This window comes from Rhinolophus sinicus, linkage group LG16 (assembly GCF_036562045.2).
Source record: "Rhinolophus sinicus isolate RSC01 linkage group LG16, ASM3656204v1, whole genome shotgun sequence".
NCBI classification, from domain to species: domain Eukaryota; kingdom Metazoa; phylum Chordata; class Mammalia; order Chiroptera; family Rhinolophidae; genus Rhinolophus; species Rhinolophus sinicus.
Window position 1 is genome coordinate 12,747,947 of NC_133765.1, and position 24,172 is coordinate 12,772,118.

The 24,172-nt window shown below is 47.0% G+C and overlaps 1 protein-coding gene across 5 annotated transcripts in view; it reads left to right on the top strand.

The window, feature by feature from the left end:
* The first annotated feature begins 968 nt into the window (after window positions 1-968).
* The window catches only part of KIRREL3 (kirre like nephrin family adhesion molecule 3), a 563,502-nt gene continuing 540,298 nt past the window's right edge, over window positions 969-24,172 (top strand). For 2 of the 5 annotated variants that reach the window (XM_019710496.2, XM_074321190.1), the window contains exons 1-2: window positions 969-1,266; window positions 3,385-3,790. In XM_019710496.2, the coding sequence (XP_019566055.2) occupies window positions 3,736-3,790 (55 nt within the window). In that variant the 5' untranslated portion in view covers window positions 969-1,266; window positions 3,385-3,735. The remainder of the gene's footprint in view (window positions 1,267-3,384; window positions 3,791-24,172) is intronic. The other 3 variants (XM_019710497.2, XM_019710500.2, XM_074321188.1) reach the window with 2 other exon arrangements.

Here is a 24,172-nt window from a genome sequence, read left to right on the forward strand (position 1 = left end):
CAAGACTTTCCTGCAAAGCCTCAGGCAAGTGGGCTGAGAAGAACAAACGTAGAAAGGATTCAACCTGACAGATGACCTCCAGGGCAATTTGTCTTATTAAAACGCCAATGAGATGTTTCATAATTTTTTTCATGTATTCACCTGCGTATACTTCTCCCTAACTGGAGGACAAAATTTCCAAGAACAGGAATTGATGTATTCATTCCATATGTCTTTATTAAATACCCCAAACAGGCCTTTGTACAAATCGAGGGAATAATAAATGTTACAGATGACAAACAGCCCAAATGAAGGTCACTGAAATGTAGGAACGATTGGGGTCTGTATGGTCTGTCTGAACTAGGGCCTGCTCAGGTCACCGAAGGACAGTACCCCCAACACTCCTGCACCTGGACCCGGAACCCCCTGCCTCACTGCCCCAGATCTCAGGAAACTCTAGGGGTAAGCCTGCTGCCAGAAGAGCAGGGTTTGGAAGCTATCGGGTGGAGACTTTCCTTTCTGAAACTTCTTGGCCAGCAGGCAGCAGAATCTGGAGCCAACCTTCACTCCATTGGCGACTGGGCTCCTGCTCGCACGGTGGAGTAGTTCAAAGGACAGAGCCCTTGGTACCGAAGGCCTGGAGAGGGAGTCTGGGACCTGATGAACTGGGCCTCCTGGGCTGCACGCCAGGAGAAACGCTAGAGAGGATGCCACCTGCTGGTGAGGGACCTCGGCTTGCAAAGTAGGAGAACCTGGAGCCTGAACGTGCAGAGAACAAGAATTCAGGTGGTTTTCTAAGTTGCTACTTTTCTGCTGTCTCTTTAGGGCTGCCACCTCCACGGACGTGCCTAAAGACCCTGTCCACCGCGCCGTGCTGCGGACGCGGAAGTGCCCACCAAGAGTGGCGGTCTCTCCTCCCCTCCCACCCTTTCCCCTCCCCTCGCAGAACGCTCCCCTCCCCTCCCGGAGTGCTCCTGGGTCTAAGACTCTCCGCTCTTCTCCATCAGGTGGAGCCGTCACCTCCTCGCGCCGCCCTCCTCCCTCCTCGCCGGGAACAGCACAGGCACCTTGCAGCGCCAGGAGGTTAACCGAGCCCCCAGAGGAGGTGAAGCTCAGGAGCAGCAGAGCGGAGGTGGCGGGGCCGCCGTCGGGGCTGGCGCCAGGGCCGGGCCGGCTGCAGGTACTGCAGGCACCGCTGTCGTTCTCACTGCCCACGCGGTGGCTGCAGAAGGTTGCCGTGGTTTTTCCGGTCCTTTTAGAGGCAGGCAGCTCATGACTTAATCCAAGGTACTACCTTTCCGCCAGAGACCGGGGGCTGCAGAGAGGGGTGGAAGGGGTGGAGAAGGGAACAGGCCCAGCTGGCTGAGGATCACGAGGTCAGTCTCCGGGAACAGCGGGACAGTTAGCCAAGGAACTTCCAACCTCGGACTCCCACCAACCCTCTCCTGTCCCAGAGTGAGTGTGTGGGGTGTGCACACGTTGTACCTGATTTCGCGTATTGCACAGTTCACTGGACTCGTGACGGGTTTTGTACTATTTCCTTCCTGGCCGAATTAAGTAAATCTGAGCCCCAGGCCACTTAGGAATTAGCAACCAAAATTAAACAACAGTTTAAAGGATAAATGTTAGAACATCAAATGTTGCTTTGTAAGGTACACTGTACATTCTAATATTAGTCTTCTGCACTACAAAGCTTGACTTCAGGAATTGAACCCAGATCTTAAATTTCTCCCCACCCACCCACCCCATAGATTTAATGGAAGGGACTACTAAAGCTACAGCACTATAAATGCCATATTTTCACTCTTAATATGTTATTTGACGTATGTTGTTTAGAATTAGTCATCTTTTGCATGTGTTTCTGATTTGCCTCTTCTGTTTCATTGCATTGCCTATTCCAACCAGTCAATGGACTAAGGCTGTGCAGACACTGCTTCTGAACCTTGCTTGCTAATTAATTGATTAGGTGCCTCTTTTGGATCCTCTTAGTTTCTGTTGCTCAGTGTCTCTTTTTCCCCCCCCAAAGCTTGCCTACAAATTTCCATTTGATATGTTTAACAGCCTCTAAGGGGTGCAGTTAAATAAACTATTACATTAAGAATAGAAAAGTCAACACAGCCGACAGGTACTAATTTGTAGGCCTTTGATGTGAACCACCAGATGTCAGCTCCTGCCAGCACCTCCCAGGTGCCCCCACTTCTCTCTATCTTGTTCCTAAATACCAAGGGATACATCCACATGGAAACGTGGAGTTGGAATGCTTTGCAATCAGCAAAGTCACCAAAATATGTAATAGTGATGGAAGAAAAGACCTCTCCAAGGTCCAGTGACTGAAGATAATAATGGTTGATTTTGTAATTGAATGGCACAGATGGAGAGAGCATCTTTCATTTTCCTCTCTTTATTCATTACCTCCCCTTCTGTATAATGCTGCATATTTTATACATTGTTTTGTAACTATCCTTACAGTTTCTTATGTGTATACTCTACTTTCACATTAAATCATGAACTCCTGAAGGCATGGTCTGTGCCTATGACTTTATTTGCCCCAATTCCCTGCTTATACCAGACTTATCTAATGTCTATCAAATAAATAGACCTAACTAAATTCACTTTGATATCCTGGAAGAAACAGAGTTTGATTTGAATGTGGGTTTCATGACAGGTGAAAGACGATGGTTCTCAGGAGGCAGTTCCCTATGACCTTGGCCTCTCCTTCCATATAGGAATCACAGCACTTCTTAGAGAAAAGACAGAGGGGTGGAGCGCTTGTGAGAGGAGAGGCTGCAAATGCAAAGACAGGCTTCTCCCCTATCCTTGGTAGGAAATGCACAAACCATAATAATAATAATAATGATAATGATAAACGGGCGTGTGTCACAAATCTACTTGGTTTCCCTCTAGTTCCTTCATTTTGTTTTCTAGGAGTAGCACAAAGCACGCCACGGTCCAACCGTTCAGGTTTTATTACCTACCTACCCCTCCGAGGAAAGTCCCAAAAATGCAAAGCATGCTTGTTTCTTCCCCAACTCTGAGACTCCCGCTGGGTACATTGGCCAGGTCCTTTCTGGGGAAAGATGCATCCTCCCTTGCCTCTCTCTTTCCCCTTTCAGCCCAGTTGCCAGTCCCTTGTGCACGGGAGAGGCGTGCATATTTCAATGTGTGCATATAGTCGTCCTTAACTTCACAACCGTTAAACAACATTACATCGTGTGAACAAAAAAGTCACAGCTCCACTCGCTGTCCAACATGCCTTTTGATCATGCACGGTGACAAAAGCTAAATTTCCCCCTGTTTGGGGACATAAAGAAAGAACAGAGCCTCCCCTTCTCCGTTTTGCGTAGATCTTTTCCAAGTGTTTCCTCTTTAATTATGACCCGTTTCCCCTCCCTCTCCCCTCCCCAGATCCAGTGAAAGGAGCCCTTCTGTCACTGGTCCCTCGCTCGCTCGCTGGCTGGCGGTGGGAGGAGCCGGGAGGAAGCTGTGCGCCGGGGAGGCCGGGAGCGGAGATGGATCTGCTCCGAGAGGGGACGCTGCTGACGACCCCGGCTTCCCGAGGCGGCTAGAGACAGGCCACTTGTGCCGCTGGCTGCGGAGACCCGAGGCGCAAGAGCCGGAGGCCGCCGGGACCGCCGGACAGACGGCTGGTGGGCGACCCCGCGAGGACCGCGGCTCAGGCTGAGCCCCGAGAGCCGAGGAGGAGAAACTCACTGCGAGCCCAAGTTGTCCACCGGCTCGCCCTCGCAGCGCCGAGGAATGAAACCTTCCCAGCTCCACCTGCTCCTCGTCTGCTTCTTCCTTTTCAGTCAAGGTAGGACCCGGGCCGCTGGAGTTGCAGGGAAAGTGGCGGGGCTGCCAGGGCGCGGGAGGCAGAGGGCGGTAGGTGGGAGGCTCCGCAAACTCAGCTGATGGATGCGCCTCTCTTGCCCGGTCGAGATGCTCTGGCATTGCTCCTTTGCCTTTGAAAATGCAACAAAATGGTACTGTGTATTTTCCTTTGGAAGGAAGGGGTATGGGGCTGGGGGTGACTTTTCTCCTCTCACTTGCGGTCAACACCCAGCTCAAACTCTCCAATGCAAATGAGCCCTTTATGGCCCTGATATGTTAATGAGGCAGGATCTGTGTGGCTTTGCCGCCCTGAACTTCTGGGCACCTCCTCTCATTCAGACCCGGCTGGAGAGGGAGCGAGCAGGGAAGGAAAGCTTTGTTTAGGTGGATTTTCAGCTCCAATAGGGTCTGACTTCCATGAGCGTGTTCAAAAGCAAGTGTGTTCAAAAGCGAGTGTGTGCGTCGCACAGTTGCAGAAGGGGCTGCAATTATGGAATGTACCGTGGGGGTAATTTGCAGTGCTTGGGAAAAGCTTGTAAAGAGTTTCATTGAATTTAATCGAGTTCTCTGAATAAGACTGAATTCTGAGTCCTCCACAGCACTAGATTCAGGGTATGAAATGGAATTTCGCCCCTGGTACTGATTGTTTCCTTTCTGCAGCCTAGCAGGGGCAGAGGAGCTGGTGAATGTTCAGAAAAGAACTTTGCCATTCTGGGTTCCCTGCTACTGGGCTGAGTGGGGCTGGGAGTGGCTGACGGAGGGGAGGGGAATTTGGGAGAGGGATTGTGAATGCCTACTTAGCCCAAGGCCTCAAGAGTCACCTGTGGAATTGAGTTCCAAGGGGACAAGTAAATCGGCTGCTTCCCACTGTCTCGGAATGCCAATGCTGCCTCTGCCATCTGAAGCAGCATTTGTGCCAGCCTGCACAGCTCTGACAGGGACAGGACTCTCAGAAAAATCCCCAACAGACCATGTCCATCTGTTGATTAAATGAAGGGTAAAAGTTTACGAGAAAGCAGAGTACTGCCATGGGTGGCTGGCTTTGCAAGCATACAGCATGGCTCCCTTTCTTCCTCTGTCAGGGAGAACCCAATGTAGGCTGCATCCCAGCTGCCTTCCTTACCTCTTCTGTTGGTACTGTGATCGCTGCACATTTCCCCTTATCAAACTTTGCTTATGATCACCCTCATTAAACCCGAGGGGGGTTTCCCCCCATACGAGCATGTTATACCCATGGCTGTATGTAGTTATAATGTACACACACACACACACACACACACACACACACACACACTCTCACTCACTCATGTATTCATGGGGCTGTATGCACCTAACCAGGGCTCCCTACAGCAGCAGGAAGATAAATTGCCTTCCCCAGAGTTTTCAGGCTGAATGAATAAGAACTATCTCAGAACACTGGTATAGAAACAGTTTGGTTATATTACTGTGTGCGAGATTACCCTCTTTCTTGGATGTGTGCGCACTTGTTTATGGGCAAACATCTCTCTCTCTCTGTCTCTCTCTCTGTCTGTCTCTCTCCAGTCAGGAAGTTGCCTGTGGACTCCTGGAAAGGAGGATCCCGCCTTGTCCCCTACACAGAGTTCATGAGACTAGTGAATGTGTCAGTCAGTGTTTCGTGTTCTTTTGTGGCACATCCATGCGATTCTTCCCTAGATTGGCATAAGAAGTCCCTAGGTCTCTAAGTGCCTCTCTGGCTGCCTTAATCATCAGAGCACGCATCTTCTACTTCACTTATTCCTTGCTTAGTACAGAGCTATTTCTTGACTACATCATGTGAATATTTAAATATTTACCTACAGAGGTTAAATGCTCTGTTTCATCTGCCCTTAGCCCTGAGGGCACTAGGAAGAAACCACAGCATCCTGCCATCCATAATTCCTTCTGATTCCTGAGTGCCCTGAGCTTGGCCAGTGTTGCCACCCTGTCAAATGGTAGATGCATAGTTCACGGGACTCCAAATCGGTCTAAAAGAAAACTGAAACCAAAGTGGATGTAGCCCGTCAGAATACCCTAAATCACTGGACCCTGTAGGTACCTGGAATAAGACAGCATCTGACTACAGGAAGTGGGGTTCAAGGGGATTGATGTTTTATGGACTTCATTGCAATTGAATGCATTTTGACTTGATCTGTGGACATTTATTTTAACTTGGATGTTGTTTTGAGTATTGTAAATTCCCCAGAGGAATCTATTTTACTCTCTACACATACACATATGCTTTGTGTATAGGCACATACAGTGCCCAGCCCCTACCTACCTGGTGCCACGTATTTATCAAGTTATTGAATAGAGTGTATCCACTTTCAACGGGTCATGAGAGGTCTGGCCCACAGGCTCTAGATGACTCTGGCTGTCACCCTCCTGGCTGAGGTTGCATACCCCAGCCCCCCAGAGCCACCTGTCTGACCCCAGCCTCCTGGATGCTCTTCTTCATAGGATGCTTTCCAAGGAAATGTGCAAAGACTCAGGGATGGCTCTCCACTCGGAGAAGGCGAATGTCCAGGGTTCTATTTAGGGCCGTATCTGGCACTCCGAGGGTACATCCATCTGCTGCCCAACCTCTCTCACAGTGGGAACCTGCATGTCGTCTTGGAGTTTCTGGAAACACAATTCTCAAGCTTCCTGCTCCCTCCTGGTTGTCTTAGTTCTCATACAGAGGGAGTGTTCCAAACAGTGCTCTGAAACGGGTAGGAAAACCCTTAAAGTCCATTTCAATCATGAGTTCTCTCCCAATTTGTCGAATATTTTATTCACCTTTGTTTTTGTTCATAACCCTTTAGAGGATGAAATTAAGGTATGATTAATTTCAGTGCTATGCTGTGCCCCTATTCTTTTACGGTTTGGGCTTTTCATGGAGATTAAGTATTTATTTATCTTTCCTAAGGTGGCAGCAGAAAGGCCAAATGGCATTCCCCCCTTTTTGTCCCTGCCAGCTTGCCTGGCCTGGCTCCCCAGGAGGAGATGCAGAGCTGCCAGTATACTGCTTGTAGGTTTCCTCTTGCTGGGGATGCCTCCTCCCTCAGCTGTCAGGACTGCATGCTTTGTATGGAGAGGGATAATGTCACAGCACAATTTGCCTCCCGTAGAGAAGAGGCATGTTCTGCCCCGGGGTGAAAAGGAATCGATTCTCTTGTCATCCATAAACTTAGAACTTGCTCTATTTTTTCCCTTTACCATTTCAGTTTGCCCACAACTATTTCTTTCTGTGCCTTCCTTCATCTTCAAGACCCATTTCATCCAGCCTGGACAGCCACATCCTAAGTGGCTTTGGAAGAATCGTGTTCTGGCAGGACTGATGCTCCCACCGGGTCTGGAGTTCCAAGACAGTTTAGGGAATGTGCAGTGGCACGAGCTTAGTGCCTTTTACTTCAGATCCTCTAGGAAATGTGTTCTCTTCCCCGCTCTCTGGCGTTTTGCTCTAGTGTTCCCAGGGTGTCCTGTCCTGCCCAGTAATTTTGTGGGTCTAAAAGTTCTCATTCTGGTGAACCCAGATCTGTTGTCGGGTTTACCCGTGTGCCATGATGCTCCAAGCATGCTGGGGTGAAAATGAGAACATGCATGTCACTGTCAATGAAGTCCTTGAGTTGAAGATTTATCCGGGATGTCATCTACCTATTGGGAAGAATTTAAGCAACGTGCTCTCTTGACTTGCTGGCAGAAATCACCCAAAGGGGCTGTCAGATGTCCACTCTAGGGCCAGAGGTTCATGGTGAGGTGCATCTCCCTGGGAATAGAAGAGCATCCAGAAGACAGAAGGCTAAAATAGAATGTGAAAGGGGGGAGTTAGCCAAGGTGAGGGGAGCCTTAGGGATGACAGGAAGCCTGCAAAGGGAGGAGCAGTGAGAGGGTTACCTTGCAGAAACTCCCTTGGGGAAGGGGGGGGCATCAGAAGATCTCAAGAGCACCTCAGAGGCAGCCAGAAGAACGAGGGGGGTCCTAGGAGGCACAGGCTGAGAAGACACTAGAAAAGGCAATGGGAGTGCCCAGAAACTTTGGAAACATTGATCCTTGCCCAGAAATGTCATATAACAAAAGAAGAGGCAAGAAAGAAGTGTGATGCTCCCCTCACTGGCACCCCAAGTGGTATGACGTGTTGTCTAGAGGAGGAAGAATCGCTGCTTTTATGCCGGGAGGTCAGTGCCTAGCTGCCAAGAGTGTGGAGCCACTTCTTTCGCAAATGTTCTGGGTGAGGGGAACTGGGACACATCTGTTGAGCACGGGGATGGTCGCCGTGTCTGCTGCCCAGCAGGGAGTTAACGTGCCAGCCAGACCAAGTGCAGAGGGAAGAGTAGCTCCCCAGGGGTAGAGGGGCGTGAAGTGGGGTCAACACCTTCATACTACACTTAGAGGACACTGCGGGTCCTCCCTCCTGGGTCACAAAGGAGGATCTCGCTGGGAACATGGCAGCAGTGAGCTAGGCACAGGACCAAGGAGAGGCTCTGCCTGGTGTGCCTGTGTTGGTGGGAGCCAGGGCCAGCAGGAGCCGGGGTGGAGCAGGAGATTCGGCCTGAAGATGCAATTTGTCTTTTTTGTTCAACCCAGTGGGGGTGATTTAGGAGGCATTATATTGCAGACCCAAAAAAAGCACTTGAATAATCCAGAGTGAATTCAAGAAATTTCAATAGCAAAATAGTAACAATACTAATGATACCTTTGATTTGCAGAGTGCTTTTCTTCTAAGGAGATAAAAAGATAAACTGTTTTGGAAACAAGAATGAGGAAAAGAAAATTGCCTGTGATGGAGGAGTGGGGAGGGGGGCCAAGAACATTCATTTTTGGGTCTCAATGTAAGTGTGGGTGGGAAGGGGGTCACGTGGTCAGAGGCATCATTTTTCAGCTACAGCCCTTATCCTTGTAAGATGCTGAGATGACTTTAGGATGAAAAACCAGTGTAGGGATTTTAATCAGGGTCAACCTAGAAACACAGAGGCACTGAATTCCTTCTTCCTGTGCCTGGGAGCAGGGACACACTAATTCAGCAGTGCAGAGGGTCCCCAAGATCCTGAGCAAGTTGGAATCCGAGACTCTGACTTTAATGGTGGTTCTTGCAGCAGAGTGATTGGGGCCCAACCTCCCGTCAAGGACAGTGGACAGCCCGGCATTCACTGAGTGGGACCCACTGGAGCCGCTGCTCTGGCGGTGTCTGTCCTCTCGTGTTTCACAGCCCAACACTGCGATCCACCAGGAAGCAAGGTGCAAAGCCAGCCAGTGTCCTGTGCCCAGATTGTAATGGCTTCACCCTGTATTCCAAACAGAGTGGGATTTTATCTCCAGTTAGGGGCAATGCAGACAGTCTACTACATTGAGACATTACTGCTCCATATGTCATTCATTGCATGTCATTTTCTTCTCCCCAGGGGAAAGCCAGAATCTACCTGGTTAGGTATGCGCGTCAAATAAGAAAATAGATACCTTATAGGTCATTGGAATACTTCTCTCACATTTGTGAAAAGCATGCTCTGTCCTGCTTTCTGCCAGAGCGTTGGGATTAAGCATGGTAGGGCCTAGGACTTCCTTCCACACGCTCTTGGAACCCACACAGTATCTGTAGAATAAAGATCTCTACCACCGCATTTAACAGTAAGTTACATTAACTTTCTGCTTGTAACCCACTGAAGGAGCTCGGGATCAGACATTATGCATTTTTCCTTTGCCTCTTCTCCCAATGGTAAAAATGAGTATTCTGGCTGTATACTTCTGGAAGTCAGTAAATGTCAATATTGGATAAGAGTTTCCTTTATATCACTGCAATTTAGCATAAGCTGCTTGGAAACAAATGTCTTCCATAAGCATACAGTGTTTCTATGAGTACACAGTCACCACCACTATGAGGATTAAATAAATGTCAGCTTTCCCTGGGTACATTGGTAACAAGATAAAGCCATGGAAATAGAGGCCAGCACGGGTGAATCCTGCTCCTTGCAGAGTTTTTCTGAGGTGTGGAGGGTAGGAGGTGGACACTCACCCAGCTCCTTCCTGGAAATAAACACAAGGAAGTAGCCACCTGCCCACATGCCATTGGAAGGTTTTCCTGGCAGTCTGGAAGCCTTACCCTGCCCACTCCAAGCCTCCTCCATCCGTGACTCTACACACACACACACACACACACACACACACACACACACACACACCACTTATTGCTAAAGTGTAGTGATATCCAGAACTTAAAACAAATCACACATCAGCCATTGTCTTCACATAGGAGGTGAGAACTCATTCTAACCTTCAAGCTGGCCTTGGTGGCCTCATAGGAAAAGTGAAGTAGATTTACCTGCAGTGTTGAAACCAACACTGCAATGGCATATGTTTGTCAGTAAGAAGAGGACCTGTGCATATCAGGCTGGATTATCCAGAAGTCTACTTAGCCTGTGTCCATTCGACAGTTGTTGCAAGTTCACGTTCTTTCTAATTTAGGCCTAGAAGACAGGAATGTGAAATCTGACACTGAGAGTTGTGGCAGTGAAAACAGGACATCATTTTCCCCTTTCTCCCCTTTTTCCCCAGGTGTTTCGTAGAGTCTGGTATCTCAAAGGGCCACACTTATACCTACCCCCTTCCTTTGTGATCTAGCAGCATTTTGTGACACCAAAGCTCAGCCCCTGGCCACTCAGGTAGCATTCCTTGTGGGTCTACTGTGTGTGGTAGGCACTGTGCCAAGGGCTTTTGATGAAGAGATGACTGAGACCATATTTCTGCCCCAGGGGAGCTGTAAGTCTGCTCAGGGAGCAGACACTTCAACTCGTGGATACCATCTGATGGGTTCAGAGTTGTCAGAGTGTTCAGAGAGCAGCTGGAATGGCCATGGGTATCAGGAAAGGCTGCACAGAGGAGGTGACTTGATTTTGAAGGACGTCTAAGAGTTCTTCTAATGAAGCATGAAGAGTGTGTCTGACTGTACCTTAGAGTGTGTGTGTGCAAAGATAAGAAGGCAGGACAGAATGCGACATGTTCAAAAGCAATGGGTCCTGTGGGTGGTTGGAATGTTAGTGTGTTGAAAGGAGTAGGAGAGGAAGTTTGGGAAGGGAAGGGTCCGCTTGCAAATACCGTGCTAAACGTTCTGAGGGTGGATTGTCAGAATTAAGTCTAGGCTTTAGAAACATTATTAGTAGCTTATGGGTCTATACTCCTCTCTATACCATGAGTTCCATGGACAGAAAAAAAAAAAAAAAGGAAGGATCAACATGTTACTTATTCTTCTTGGTAATCCTGTGTTTCCCCTGTAGACGTCAATGGAAAAATATACCTGTTCTTTCCAGTTTCTTTTCCTTCATAACTCTTATGTAAAGGATGGGAAAGTGAGCAATAGAGTTAAGTATGAGCAACTGGCCTTGACTGCTGTTCTGCATTCCAGAGGGAAGACAGAGAAAGGTAGTAGGCAGATGTATACTTAGGAGTGATGTGTTGGATAACGAATGTGGAAGGGAACGTGCATCACACAGAAGCAGGCATGGCTGAGTCCATACTGGACGGTTCGTCTGACGGAGTCACTGAGCAATGGGATTTGCCAATGTCTAGGGCCCTGGACGGCTAGCTAGAGATAGACACACTTAGTATTGAAGATGAAAGGTAAACCAGAAAGGGAGAAAGGGCAAGGGTGAGATAAGCAAGAGATGCGTAGGGACATTTTGCTGATGATTTCTTTCCTGTTCTCAAGAGGCAGCTAAGCTACACTGGCTTTGGGGAAAACAAGGCTTCAAGCAAAGTGGTTCTACTCAGATGTTAGACCTGTTTACAAGTCTCCAGTGCCAACTAACCTGTCATTCTACAGTAAACGATGTTGTCATATCTACCCATGTGTGCCACTCTTTGGCCTGTTCTCATTTCCCCATCAAAAAATGGTGGGGACCAGTAGGGCAAGCTCAGTAGTGAAGCAAAAACCTCATCATTCTGCAAGAAATAAAACAGTGACATTTCCAAGACTATCTAACCCTTGTGTCTAAGGCTGGCCCACTGAAAGTTCTCCCACTGCTGAAAAACTAAGAGTGGAATTAGGGCCATCAAGAATGAAAGTGTCAATTCCTAAGAAATGTATTGGAAAGTAGACTAGATGACATCCAAATTCTCTCCAGTACTAAGATTTCCTAAATATTATCTGTTAGCAATAAGCATTCTTTTGGGATAATGAATTCCTAGAAGGTAGAGGATGTGTTATAGATCTCTTTGTCCTGCACGTTTTCTTATAGGTGCTGGACATTTCCTCTTGTGTTTTGCTTGTTGGTGGAAGGGGCAGCAATAATATGTTCTTTAGCATGATGGTCATTAATATCCTACAAAGCTTCACAAGTTACCGAGTGCCTCTCTAAGCACTACTTGATTTCATCACCATGATAGCAATGAGAGGTGGCTGTCATCACTGCTGTACCCTCAGAAAGGTTGTGTCACCTGATCAAAGTCACTCCCAGTCCAGCTCACTCTTTTATGGGCTTTGACACTCCTCACGATGCTGGTAGATCCAGCTGCTGCAAATCAGCAACCCTGAAAAATGAATGAGCAGGTCCTAAGCTGTGGCGTAAGCTGAGTCATGGTCTTAGAATTATGGGAATCCTCAGTGTCTAGGCATAGAAGGGGGTTTTAGGGTTCTGATGAAAATTGGGGAGCTGGCCTTTGAGTAGCATTATGGCTCTATCTCTTCTTGATTCCAGACTCTTTATGAATTGGTTCCTTCGTCTTTCTGGCGTAAGCTTTATCTGGAGGGCACAAGGTTTCCAGGCTACTCCCATCCTGGGGAAATGACAGGGCAGCCTTTTGGGCTGACTAGCAACAAGAACACATTGCTTCGGCAGCTTCTCTTGTGGCTGTTCTGGAAGGAAAAAAAAAAAAAAAGCAAAGGCAGGGATTTTACTTCTCTTAACTGGTTGATTAAAATACCCATTTATTTTGTACCTCCCGGTGACTTGCACACTATTTGGCACACAGGAGGCTATGAATAAATATTGAAATGTTGGAATGAAACATGAGGAATAAAGAAAAAAGGAGAAGACGGCAGTGCTTCTGACCTCACCACGTGCACATGCTGAGAGGGCTCCCACAGGAGAGCAGAGGAAAGAAGCCAACTAGTGAAAGTGTGGTCTTGCTCTGTAGGAAGTTGCTCCTCTCTGAGTAAGGCCTTGAATGACCATTGAGAGACCAGGGACACTGCCAAGAGAAACATCCTCTGACAAGCCACCCGCTCCTTGGTTTCAGCAAGAAACAGTGGCACCCTTCTGTTCTTTAATGCATGTCAGTTCCCATTCCTGTCAGTCACCTGCAGATGTCACAGGTGACTCAGCTCTGGTGCAGTGTGACAGTCCACCTGTCACCCTTGGCAATGCTGGGAGCGATGACAGCTTCAGAGTGACACTGGGTCCTGATTGGCTCATCACACAGGTATTCAGGAGACAGAAACATAGAGCTCTCTCCTGGAGACCCATCCCAGGCACCGCACAAGAAGCGACTGCCTCCCTCCCCTGTCTTGCTGCCCTTTGACAAAGAAAAACTGCCAATGAATGTCCCAGTGGCTTTGTTCCCCATGTCCTAGGACCCGCACTTTTCCACACCTCACTTACGTATGCTGGGGTCTACCCCGCATTCACAGGGAATCCCATTTCATCAGGGAGCTGGACTCTGAAGTCTTTTGTTACATAGGCTGCTGCGCCTGTGTGAGGGGCGACTGGGGAAGGAGGGCCTGGTTTGTTTGTTTGTTTGTTTGTTTCTTGGCACCACATCAAAGCGGAATATTTCTGGTTGTGAAACCAGGTGAGCACTGCAATTCCTACATCTGCCTGATGGTGGCAGCAGCAGCGCTTGCAAAGCCCAGGAGTGAGCTGCTAGCCAGAGGCCCGGGAAGGGAGCTAGGTGCCTGGGCCCTTCTCTGCCCCAGACAGGGAGGCTGGGGCAGCTGAGCATGAGGCAGAGGGCAAGGAAGTGAGGAAGAAGCCTTTCAGATGGCAGCAGCTCCCCCAACAGGCTCGGTTCCTTCTTTCTGATGGCTATGAGGCAAGAGTGTTAAGGGTACCAGTGAAGAGTGCCAAGAGGTAGGTGGGTATGATTTAAAATGCTTCAGGGGCTGGGGAGACCTACAAAGAGAATGAGTGAGAGAATCATGAGTTAGCTGAGTCGGTTTCCCTGCAGCGAGGTGTTTCCCTTCGCTGATGTCTCTCCTGTGGGTGATGATGGAATGTCCTCCCAGGAGGGTGGCTGCCAGCCACAAGCCCCTCTCCTTCCCAGTGACCCACTCCTAGGCCTGGGCCCACTGCCTCTCCCCAGGTGTTTGCCCCTTTAATGATCCAGAGCCAATATTTCTGCTGCAGCTCCGCTCTCGTACTGAAAAAAACAAAACAAATAGATGCTAAAATTACTCCTCATTATTCCTGATCTCTTGGGCAGGCTGAAGAAGTACTTCTCTGTTTTTACCTGTGGACAGAAACAAGTACCATGAAAAAAAATTGCCATGAACCGTGGCTATGTGTTTGAAAGTGAGTCTTTCCAGGCAAAGTATCCAGGTCCTGAGGCAGGCACTGGTACCTGATACCCTGTGGTCTGCAGAAGGGAAGAATCCCTTCCACTTTCCTTTATCCCCTAGGAGGTGGAAGCTCACCCTTTTTCACCCTTGAGAACTACAAGCGAGATGGATCTAAGACCCCACGCTTGATCCCTGTGCAGCATAAACAAAGATAGTGGGACATGGGATGAAGGAAGGCTGAGACCGCCTTGTCTTCTCTGTGTGGTCTGAGTGGCTGGTAGAACTGGCCATTTATTTGGCCTGAAGTCATCAGACATTATTTGACTATTACGTTTTGGTTGCCAGTGCAGTTCAGATAAGGTTTGCTCAAACCCGAGCAGCCTCCTGTACCTGACTCACCATCACAGTCTCCTGCTGCTGTCTCAGGAGCAAGGTGAGCTGCCACCTGCCAATCCATCCGTCCTTACACTGTCTTCCTGTCTTCCTGGTGGGGCTGGAGGTACAGTGGAGCCAGGGAGAAGGTAGAATCGTCTGTCCTTTTTATTAATAGTTCTACTGGTAAATGGGAGGGGACATCTTGAGCAGCTCATGTCAGTGAATAAAGCTCTTTGCATAAGGTTTGAAAAACCTTATTTGAAACTGCAGATGTGTAGCTACACAAATCAGAGAGGAAAAATATCAAACTGCAGAATTTAAGAATTTGTTAAAAATAATACAGCTAGACCTCTTCCGCATATGAAGAGATGGTATATCAATGTGGTCTGTGCCCTTGGCCCTGCTGCCTTCCTGGCCCCTTGATTTGGTCGCCTGCTCTCCTCCTTTCACAAACATGACTTCCTTAATGCTTGGGGATCCCTCAATCGAAAGCTGCCCGGGGAGGAGGGAAATGTGAGAACAGAAAAGAATCAAACCCTAACCTATATTGGTCTCATTGTATTTCTTTCTCCACTCCTGTACCTTGTGGTTGTGGAATTAGAGCCAGCCGTGGGGAGTCATGATTGGGGCCTCTGGCCAAATCCTTTGCTGAGCTTTACGTGTGGTCCCTACTTAATCCTCATAGTGACCGGATAAAACGGGATTGTCATACACATTTGCAGATGAGAACTACTGAGACTTAGATTCCATAACTTGTCCAAAAGTCACACCCCTGGTAACTGATAGAATCGCCACTCAGCCACTTGTATGCAGACCCCATCCCTTCAGGAGGAATTTAGTCACAAGGATGCCTTGGTAGCTGTGTGACTATCAAGAAGCCACAGAAACCTCTGGCCTGGCCTGTGGTCCGCCTTCTTCATAACTTGTAGGGCTTGGAAAGAAGAGCGGATAGAAATGAGAAAAAAAATAAAATCGAACACAAAAGCATGAATAAGAATCTGAGAAGATTTACTACATGGCTAGGGGCTGCTCTTTTTCTCCACAACTCAGCTCGATTTGCCCTTAACATTCCGAAAGCCAAATGCTGATTTCCTAACAAGAATCCATTACCACCTAACTTTCCTTCAGTGGATTAAAAAAAAAAAAGTTAAACCCCATTCTGCTGGAGGAGAGGTTAGCCCGGTGTTAGCTGTGCGCTGTAAGAACAGAGCTACTCTACATGAAAAGGCATTTCAGGACATCAAAACCTTCCTTTTTGTCAAGTCTAGAATAGTAAAAATGTCAGGAGACCACATGGTTCTGAAATGATTAATAATGGTCGTTAGGGAGAAATAAAAAGACTCTTAGAATATAGGAGAGTCTGAATGCCGTTCAGCCTCCGATGCGCCTCATGTTGGCTCCAGCTGGTACATCTTAGCTCGTGTCAGAAATCATTTCTGAAGATGGCACGTACCTACCGAGGCCGTGCTTAAATCATAATATTGCTTTAAGATGGACACTTATGATAAACTAGCAAAACATAAAAGTTCTCTGAAGTTTTCAAAGCTCCTTTAGATAGAATCAGAGGAATACAGAGGAGAACTGCAAGGTAGATAGATCTCTGTGTGGAAGACATAAAATTCCTTCTTTTTATTCCACAGCCTGAGCCCTTGAGTAGAACACACGATCACATCAGCAGTGCATTGTCAGCCATTGCCAGGGCTCCAAATCCTTGTGAATGCCTGTTTCTCTGGGCCTTAGCTTTGCTTTGGGTTTTCTCTTCATCAGCCCAGGGCAGCGGTATTCATGACAGAATCCATACTTTGCAGGTGAAGCAACTGGTTGCTGAGCTGGTTAGAATCAAGACACACCATCCAGAAAAACATATGACTTTCTTCCCCTGTTCTGTTGCTAATAATAAGAGGAAATCTACATTTGCCTTTCGTTTTTAACAGATATTTATTTTCTGAGATCCATATCACTGCACTTGCACTCTTGCCAAGGAGAAAAGTATATATAGACTGCTGTATGTTTTTAAGTTCGTCTTCGTCTTCTTCTGTTGTCTTCCTCAACCATTTACATGGTCAGGGCTGGGATATTTATATCTTTCTTGAGGGCTGTGAACAACCATATGAACTGAAAAAAAGTATTTCCTAATGCAAATATGAATACCCTTTATACCAAGCCATTTTGCTCCTTTAATTGAATAGCATTCATAGTACTTGAATGTGCAGCAGGCAGCAGTGCATAAGGCCTAGAGGTCACGAGTTCCCTCTCAGTAAATATCAAGGTGCTTTAAAATAACTCCTTAGTAGAGATTTGTCCAAAGAAAGATGACAAGCTTCTGGGGGCGCATTTTCTGGCACCGGAGTCTCCTGCATCCGCTCTACACCCTCCCACACCCCATCGTGGCTTCACCGCCATGTGAATACAGTTGACCCTCGAACAACACGAGGTTAGGAGCGCCAACACTTTGCTCAGTCGAAAACCCATTTAACTTTTGACTCCCACGAAACTTAGTTGTCCCTCAGTATCCACACAGGGGACTGTTCCAGGAACCCTCACAGATACCGAAATCCACGGATGCTGAAGTGCCTTGTAGAAAATCATGAAGAACAATGCATAGAGTTGGCTCTCCGCATCTACAGACGCCCAGCTACAGATCAAAAACAGTACAGATCTTTACTGAAAAAAAAAATCCACATATACGTGGACTTGCAGATTTTTAACCCATGTTGTGCAAGGGTGAACTGAACCACTTATATTAACTAGGGCTAGACAAGGGGTCTGAGAGCAGTTTTTAACCAGAGGAGTTAAGATGCACATGGGAGCTGCCACTAAGAGTTTTCATGTCACATTGCCCTAGAGGGACTCGCTCAGAGTGAATGAACTCAGAAATCACCGTGGGTGGTAAGCATAGGAAGCCACACACGTGATAAGGCCAAGAACATGCAGTTTGGAACATGGTGGCTTTGCCAGTGTGTCACTGACATCACTGCCTTCCTCACATCTGAGAAGAACTCTGAGAATCGTTCTTGGCCAGGTGACTCTTCAGCCCTGTCCCACCCCAGGAGAGCCCAGGAAAGCCATGTGGTCATCTGTGCTGTCAGGAAAGGCAGCTAAGAGCAGCCATAGATTTTCTTCTACTGGCTCTTTAGCATGTTTATTTTAAAGTCAACGCTGTACACCAGAGATGCTCGTGTCCAAAAAGAATGGATTTTTCCGCTTTGCACAGTGAAGAGATTCACAATGTACATAGTAATGCATCCGGAGAATTCTTGTTCTAGTTTCAAAAAATCTTCAAGGTCAATACAATCACAGACATTGATATTCATTTCATTGTGAATTGGGACCTGCTGGCTGCTTACTGTCATTTTCCAATTCATAAAAAACATTTTCTCATCACTAGGCCTCTGGGCCTCTTTCTTCAACCCAAACCACCAATGGGAAACCAGCTGCTGGAGCTGATGAAAACGGAGAGAAGGGGAGGAGAGGGGCGGGGAGGGGAAGGGAGAGCTGGAGCCAGCGCCAGATTTAAAGCCACCCTCAACCCACAGTGGCTGCTGTGTACACATTGTGCACGCTCCCAGATGTCTCAATGACAACACTGGTGACAGCAGAAAGGAAGGCGGAGAGAGGCACAGGTGTGTGTGGCTGTCAGGCTAGCAGGGAGAAACAGAAGGACAGAAAGGTTGAACAAGCTGAGATGAGTATGAGAGACAGAAATTTCCGTCTCTCAGAGATTACACTAAGACTAGAGGGTTTAGAACAACAGCTTTAACTCTCCCCAACCCAGACGGGGAACATGAAGGCACACGCATTACGCACCAGGTCTTGAAGTTTCCATTCATCAGTGAAATTCTTGAGTAGCTTCGCCATGAGGATATCCAGATGTGCCGGATTTGGGCACAGAGGTCTCTGTCATTAGATGGTAGTATAGTCCTTGGATGGTATCCTAACACCTACAGGACAAAGATCGTCAGGCTGGAGGTCTGGCCTCTCCTCCCCCGCCCCGCTCACACACGCCCTTCACTCCTGCCAAAGCGAGCTGCCTGCGTCTCTGTGTGTCCTCTGCTCCCTCAAGCCTCCCAGCTCTCTCACCTGACTTCCTTATCCTCTGAAGGACTTCCCCTCCCCACCGTGTCGTTCCAGCTGACTTCCACCATAAGGACTAGCTCTCTTTACCTCCTAGAGGAAGTTTCTTCCTCCTCCCTTCTCACTCACCAGCAAATTTAAATGCCCTTCCCCACTCCTTCCACAGCCCTCTGTGAAAACCCCTTGTAGCGCTTGTCACAATATATTGAAGTGGCTTTTTCCTACCTGCCTTCCCTTCTAGATCTGTGATGTGATTTGTGCAGCTCCTCTGTTGGACATGGGTACGTAGTCAACACATGACCAGTGTTTCTTTTACTGAAAAGAGTATAACGTGTCTGTGACTCAGTGATCCTACCTTGTGTGCCTGGCATTTCTCTTGCCAGTCCACGAACGTGCTTGATCAGAGAATATGCTGAACTAATCATTGTGATTGCCTTCTGCAACTAGAGTGTCTGTGAGCACCAAGTATTCCTTGGGGGAAAGATGATAGTAATTTAATCCCTCCTTGCATTTACGTAGTACTCGGTGGTTTCCAGAACCCTCTCCCATTTATTACAATCAACTCTCATCCTCACTTTAAACAATTAGGAAAATGAGACCATGTTATGTGAAGTGGCCTCTCTCAGGTCACACAGGTAGTAAGAGTGCAAGTCAGGATGAAAACGCAGGAGTTCCAAATCCAAGTGCAGTGGTTCTTCCCCTCCCCCTCTCCACATCTCCTGCCTGGGTTCCTGCGCCTAAGGAGCATCTATTTAGACGTTGTTTGGCTGGCAGAGCAGGCCCGGGGGTGTTTCCTGTGTCATCATGCAGAGCAGGCAGAGCATGATAGGGTCAGTGCGTCCTTTAGATGCGGGTAGCCACTCGTGGGCTTGGGCAAGGCTCCTAGCAATGTGGTGATGACTGGTTCCAGGGGCACAAGGGTCTCCGTGCAGAGGCTGGCGAAAAACTGCTCTTGACTGGGGCTGTCTCTCTTGTAAATAGGGCATAATAAAGACAACATTGTAGCTCCGTCATAGTAAGGACTTACCGGTGCCTGGCAGGGCCTGGAAACTCCTCCTAGAGCCACCCTTCATTGTGCATGTCGGCCACAAGCCTCCCCACAGTGTATCTGCCGTGAAGTGTCAGTCTGTCCGCCTGTCAGCCAGAAAGGACTTATTGAGCATCCAGAGCACCCACCACATGTCACCCTGCAAGCTTGTGACATGGGCCCTAAACTAGAGGCCAGGGGATATTTACTCTGTCCAGCTCCTGTGGCGTGGTTCTGGGTATGGCCCTCATATGCAAAGGGGCCTCAGGCTTCCTTCCTCTCCTTCCTGCCTGAAAGCTGTTCTGCACTGAGGAGTACTTTGAATCATGTTGAAGACGCTGTGCACAGGTGAGGTATCTGCAGCTGTCCAGTTCAGTGTTTCCAGATGTGTCAAGCAGGTGCCTGGTGCCCAAGTTCAGAGTAGATCTGCTCAGTTTCCTTCTGCAAGAAAAGGTGAAGCCACGCAGCCTCTCTCAGCAGTTCATCAGGAGAATTAAACTCAAATGCCTTAAAAGGCATCCATCGTATTAATGAATTAAATTATTTCCTATGCATCTAAAATGGTGCTAGGTATGTGCTATCCTTGGGAGCAGGGCAAAAATAAATTACTCATATTATTCTCTGGGTTCCCTTGTTCAGGTGAGAAACCTCAATTGAGAAAGGCTATATAGCACTCTATTAGTTTCCTATGGCTGACGTACAAATTACCACAAATTTTAGTGGCTTACAATAACATATACCATATTTTGCCATGTATAATGTGCACCCAAGTTTTTGGCCCAAACTTTCAAGGAAAAAAATCTTTTGTTTTAATTTTTTAATTCAAATTTTTATTTGTTTACATTTAGGTATTTGGTTTTTGTATTATACAGGAATTTTAGCATTTATTTTTTAACATATTATGGTACAAGACATTTTATGTAACAAATAATTACAAAACACAATAACAGATACAAGGTACAAGAAATTTTATGCACTGGTGACAAATTTACGCTATTTACCCATCATAGAAGGCCAAGAACTCTTTGTCGTTGCAAGTTTGTCATAAGTTCAACAAAACCAATTATCGTATTCCAGGGTATTATTCTGTATACGATATCATTATTGATGTCTAGAGATACACTTTTAACTCACAAACATAAATAAAAGAATAAAAACATTTATGTAGACACAGAATTAGTACTGCTCATGTATAATGCACATCCTTATTTTTCCCTCACAAATTTGGGCAAAAAAAAGTGTGCATTATACATGGCAAAATATGGTGTGTATTATAGTACAGTTCAGGAGGTCAGAAGTCTAAAATGAGTGTCACTGGGCTGAAATCAAGATGTGAGCATGGCTGGTTCTTTTTGGAGGCTCTACGGGACAGTCTGTTTCCTTGCCTCTTTCGGCTTCCAGGAGCAGGCCACCTGCTTTCCTTGGTTTGTGACCCCTTCCTGGCATCACTCTGACCCCTGGCTTCTGCCATGACATCTACCACTACTGAACCTGCTCCCTCTGCCTCTCCCTTATAAGGATTCTTGTGACGACATCAGGTCCACCCAGATAATCCAGGATAATCCCCCATCTCAGAATTTTTTAACTTTATCACATCTGCAAAGTCCTCTTTGTCTCTTAAGATAACATATTCAAGAATCAGGACATGGACGTCTTCGGGGCTCCTTATTCCACTTGCCACAGGGGCCAGAGACAAAAGGGGGCTGGCAGCCCCTCTTTCCCTTAGTGGAAAATGCAGGCGTTCCCATCCACGTCTCTGTGTGAGCAATTTGTGCCTTAGTCTCCCTATCTATAAATTATAGAGAAGGATCTTCCTCATTTATATTTACAAAGTACTTTGGGATTATAAGTAAAAGGTGCTGAGTATGAAATGGTTATTATAATATTACACTATAACTTGGTATCAATTATGCTTACATTAATCAATGGAGCTACTTACTAGATGCAACTACTATTGGGTCCCATAGGGAAGAAATTAGGGGGAACATCTATTGGCGTCTGTAGTTAAACCTCGCTAAATGATTCTTAATAGCAATTTACTTTGGCTTCATTAGCATGGAGTATGGGAACTCTCCTTTAAAACACCATATAGCTCCGTCTCCTCCTGTCTCTGGCGTAATTGAAATAAAACAGAGATAAACAGCAACAATAGTGTAAAACAAAGGACAGATGGACACTGTGCTTTTCTACATATGATTTGTTGTCAGGTAAGAGGTTTACTGCCTGTGCTGATTTTCTCTCTTTTCCTCTGTCTCTGGTTGAGTTTCTGACCTTTGACTGAGCATCTGGCTAGGAAGGAGACACAGGGGTATAAACAGTATGTGGAAGGAAACGTGGGTTGCAGACTCAAGGATGAGTTTGTGTGTCTTGCCGTGTGCCAAAGCAAAGGAGAGTGTATATAATGATAGCATTAGACCCCACTTCGGACCATTTAGACCTTGAGAGTCTGTTGATACACTTCAAAGGCTTTATGAAGCCTCCTTCAGGTTAGATAAGGTTTAAGAAATTTGGAAGCTTAGCCTCTCTCTGCCTACCCTACTGCCCGATGCATCAAGACTCCATAGAAGGCGTGGGGCTATTAGGTACATGGTGAGGGCCAGAGCAACTGACCCTGTTCCAGACCAGCTCTCGGGCCTCTAGAAGTGGCAAAGTGTGAGGCCCCCAGACAGGCCTCTGAGTCTGCCCCATCCCACACTCTCCCCAAAAATCCACCGCAACTCTGCCTGGGAAGCCCGGTGAGAGACAGAATCAGTAGACAATGATAGCATCTTTAAGTAGGTTTATAAAATGTTCAACGCTGGAAGGGCTCGTGTCCAGGAAAAGTTCTGTTGCTGCTAAACAGTCCCGGGGGAGCATCACAACCAGCTCTGGGCCTTGGGGCTCTGGGGAATTAAAGGAGAGAGACAAGCCCTGAGAGTGATTATAATCCCATTATGCAGAGCTCCCCCTATTCATTTCTTCATATGGATGAATTTGTATATATTTGCATTTTATTCTATTTGATAATATGCATAGAATTCAAATTGAAATGACTTGAATAGATTTGAATATTAATGAGGTGTTTAAAGGCTGCCATCCCTGCCAGAGTTTCCCAGCCAGGGAGTATGTGGTGTAGAAGCTCAGAAATCTCCTCAGGCACCAGCACCACCGGGCACTGCCACCAGAGACGCAGGGCCAGGAGGAGGGACGTCCTCTGGGATGGAGGTAGAGATGTCCCCCACAGCCCCAGGACACCAAGGCTAGAGCCCATTCTATGGAGGGGGTACATTGAAAACAGCTCCCCAAACATGTATGGCTTGAGGTCTCCTCTGACATCCAGACACATAATTTCAACAATGTCATAAAGGGCAAGATGTTTTCGCATATTGAGAAAAGGCTAATTGCCTTTCCCTCATAGAATCGGGTAGCAAGGGGCAGAATCACATTTCAACCAGACAGGTACAAGTGTGTGTAGCTCTTCTGCAGCGATCAAGGAAGGTGCTAGACTACCTTCTTTCTGGAGTCCTTTAGCTATAACGTATATACCCCTCCTGGTTATTTTCCTATAGGATAATGGCAGTTCGTCAATGTGCTCTCAGTGGGCCTCAAGGCCATCAGTCCTTTTCCAGGCTCCAGTCGGAAATTACTGGATACTGGTCACTGGAGCACATCAGCATTGACATCTGCAGCCTGCGTAGGCCCTGGGCTAAACTCTAAGAATAAGTAAGATAGGGTGGCTTGTAAGCATAAGAAAGCCCCCACTGACGTTCAACTGGCCATCTTTCCTCTCTTTGTCTAGAGACCTGAGTAACAGCTTGTCCTAAGAGGTGGGCCTGTGGCACCAGGCTCCGAATATAGAAAACTCAGCATCAAAATGTGTGGGCCTGTCAAATAAGGATAGCACTTTGTGGCAGTTGATATTGGGTTAATGGTAGTTCATTGTATATAGCTCTAAATATACCATTCTTCATTGCTAAATTACTAGGGATTAACATTTCTAAGTGATCCCCAAATTATTTTATTTTGTCCTAACTGAATCTTGGTTAGTTCTAAGTTTGTACTCCTAGTACCCATTCTGGTGGCTAATTATGCAAACAAGTACTAATGAAAATATATTTGTGTATCATTTACGTTCCTACTCCACATGGCTCTTGTGTAAACCCATCGTTGCCTCTAATTCAACAATCTGAAAACTAAATCATTTTATTCCCTATTGTGGTCCTAATTGCAGTGAGGGGTACCCCATATTCCCAATATTTGTTCTGAAAACTGAGTCAGCACCAGCCTCTTTCTCATCACCGGTATCCAGTCATCTCGTCATGACATTTTATCTGCACTGTCTCCCTGTTTTGTCTTCTGTTGCCTTATTTATTTTTTCAATTTTCTCCCAAATTATCAGAGCATCCTACCAAGTTCCTCACTTTGTTCCAAAGTCATCCTTTACCATT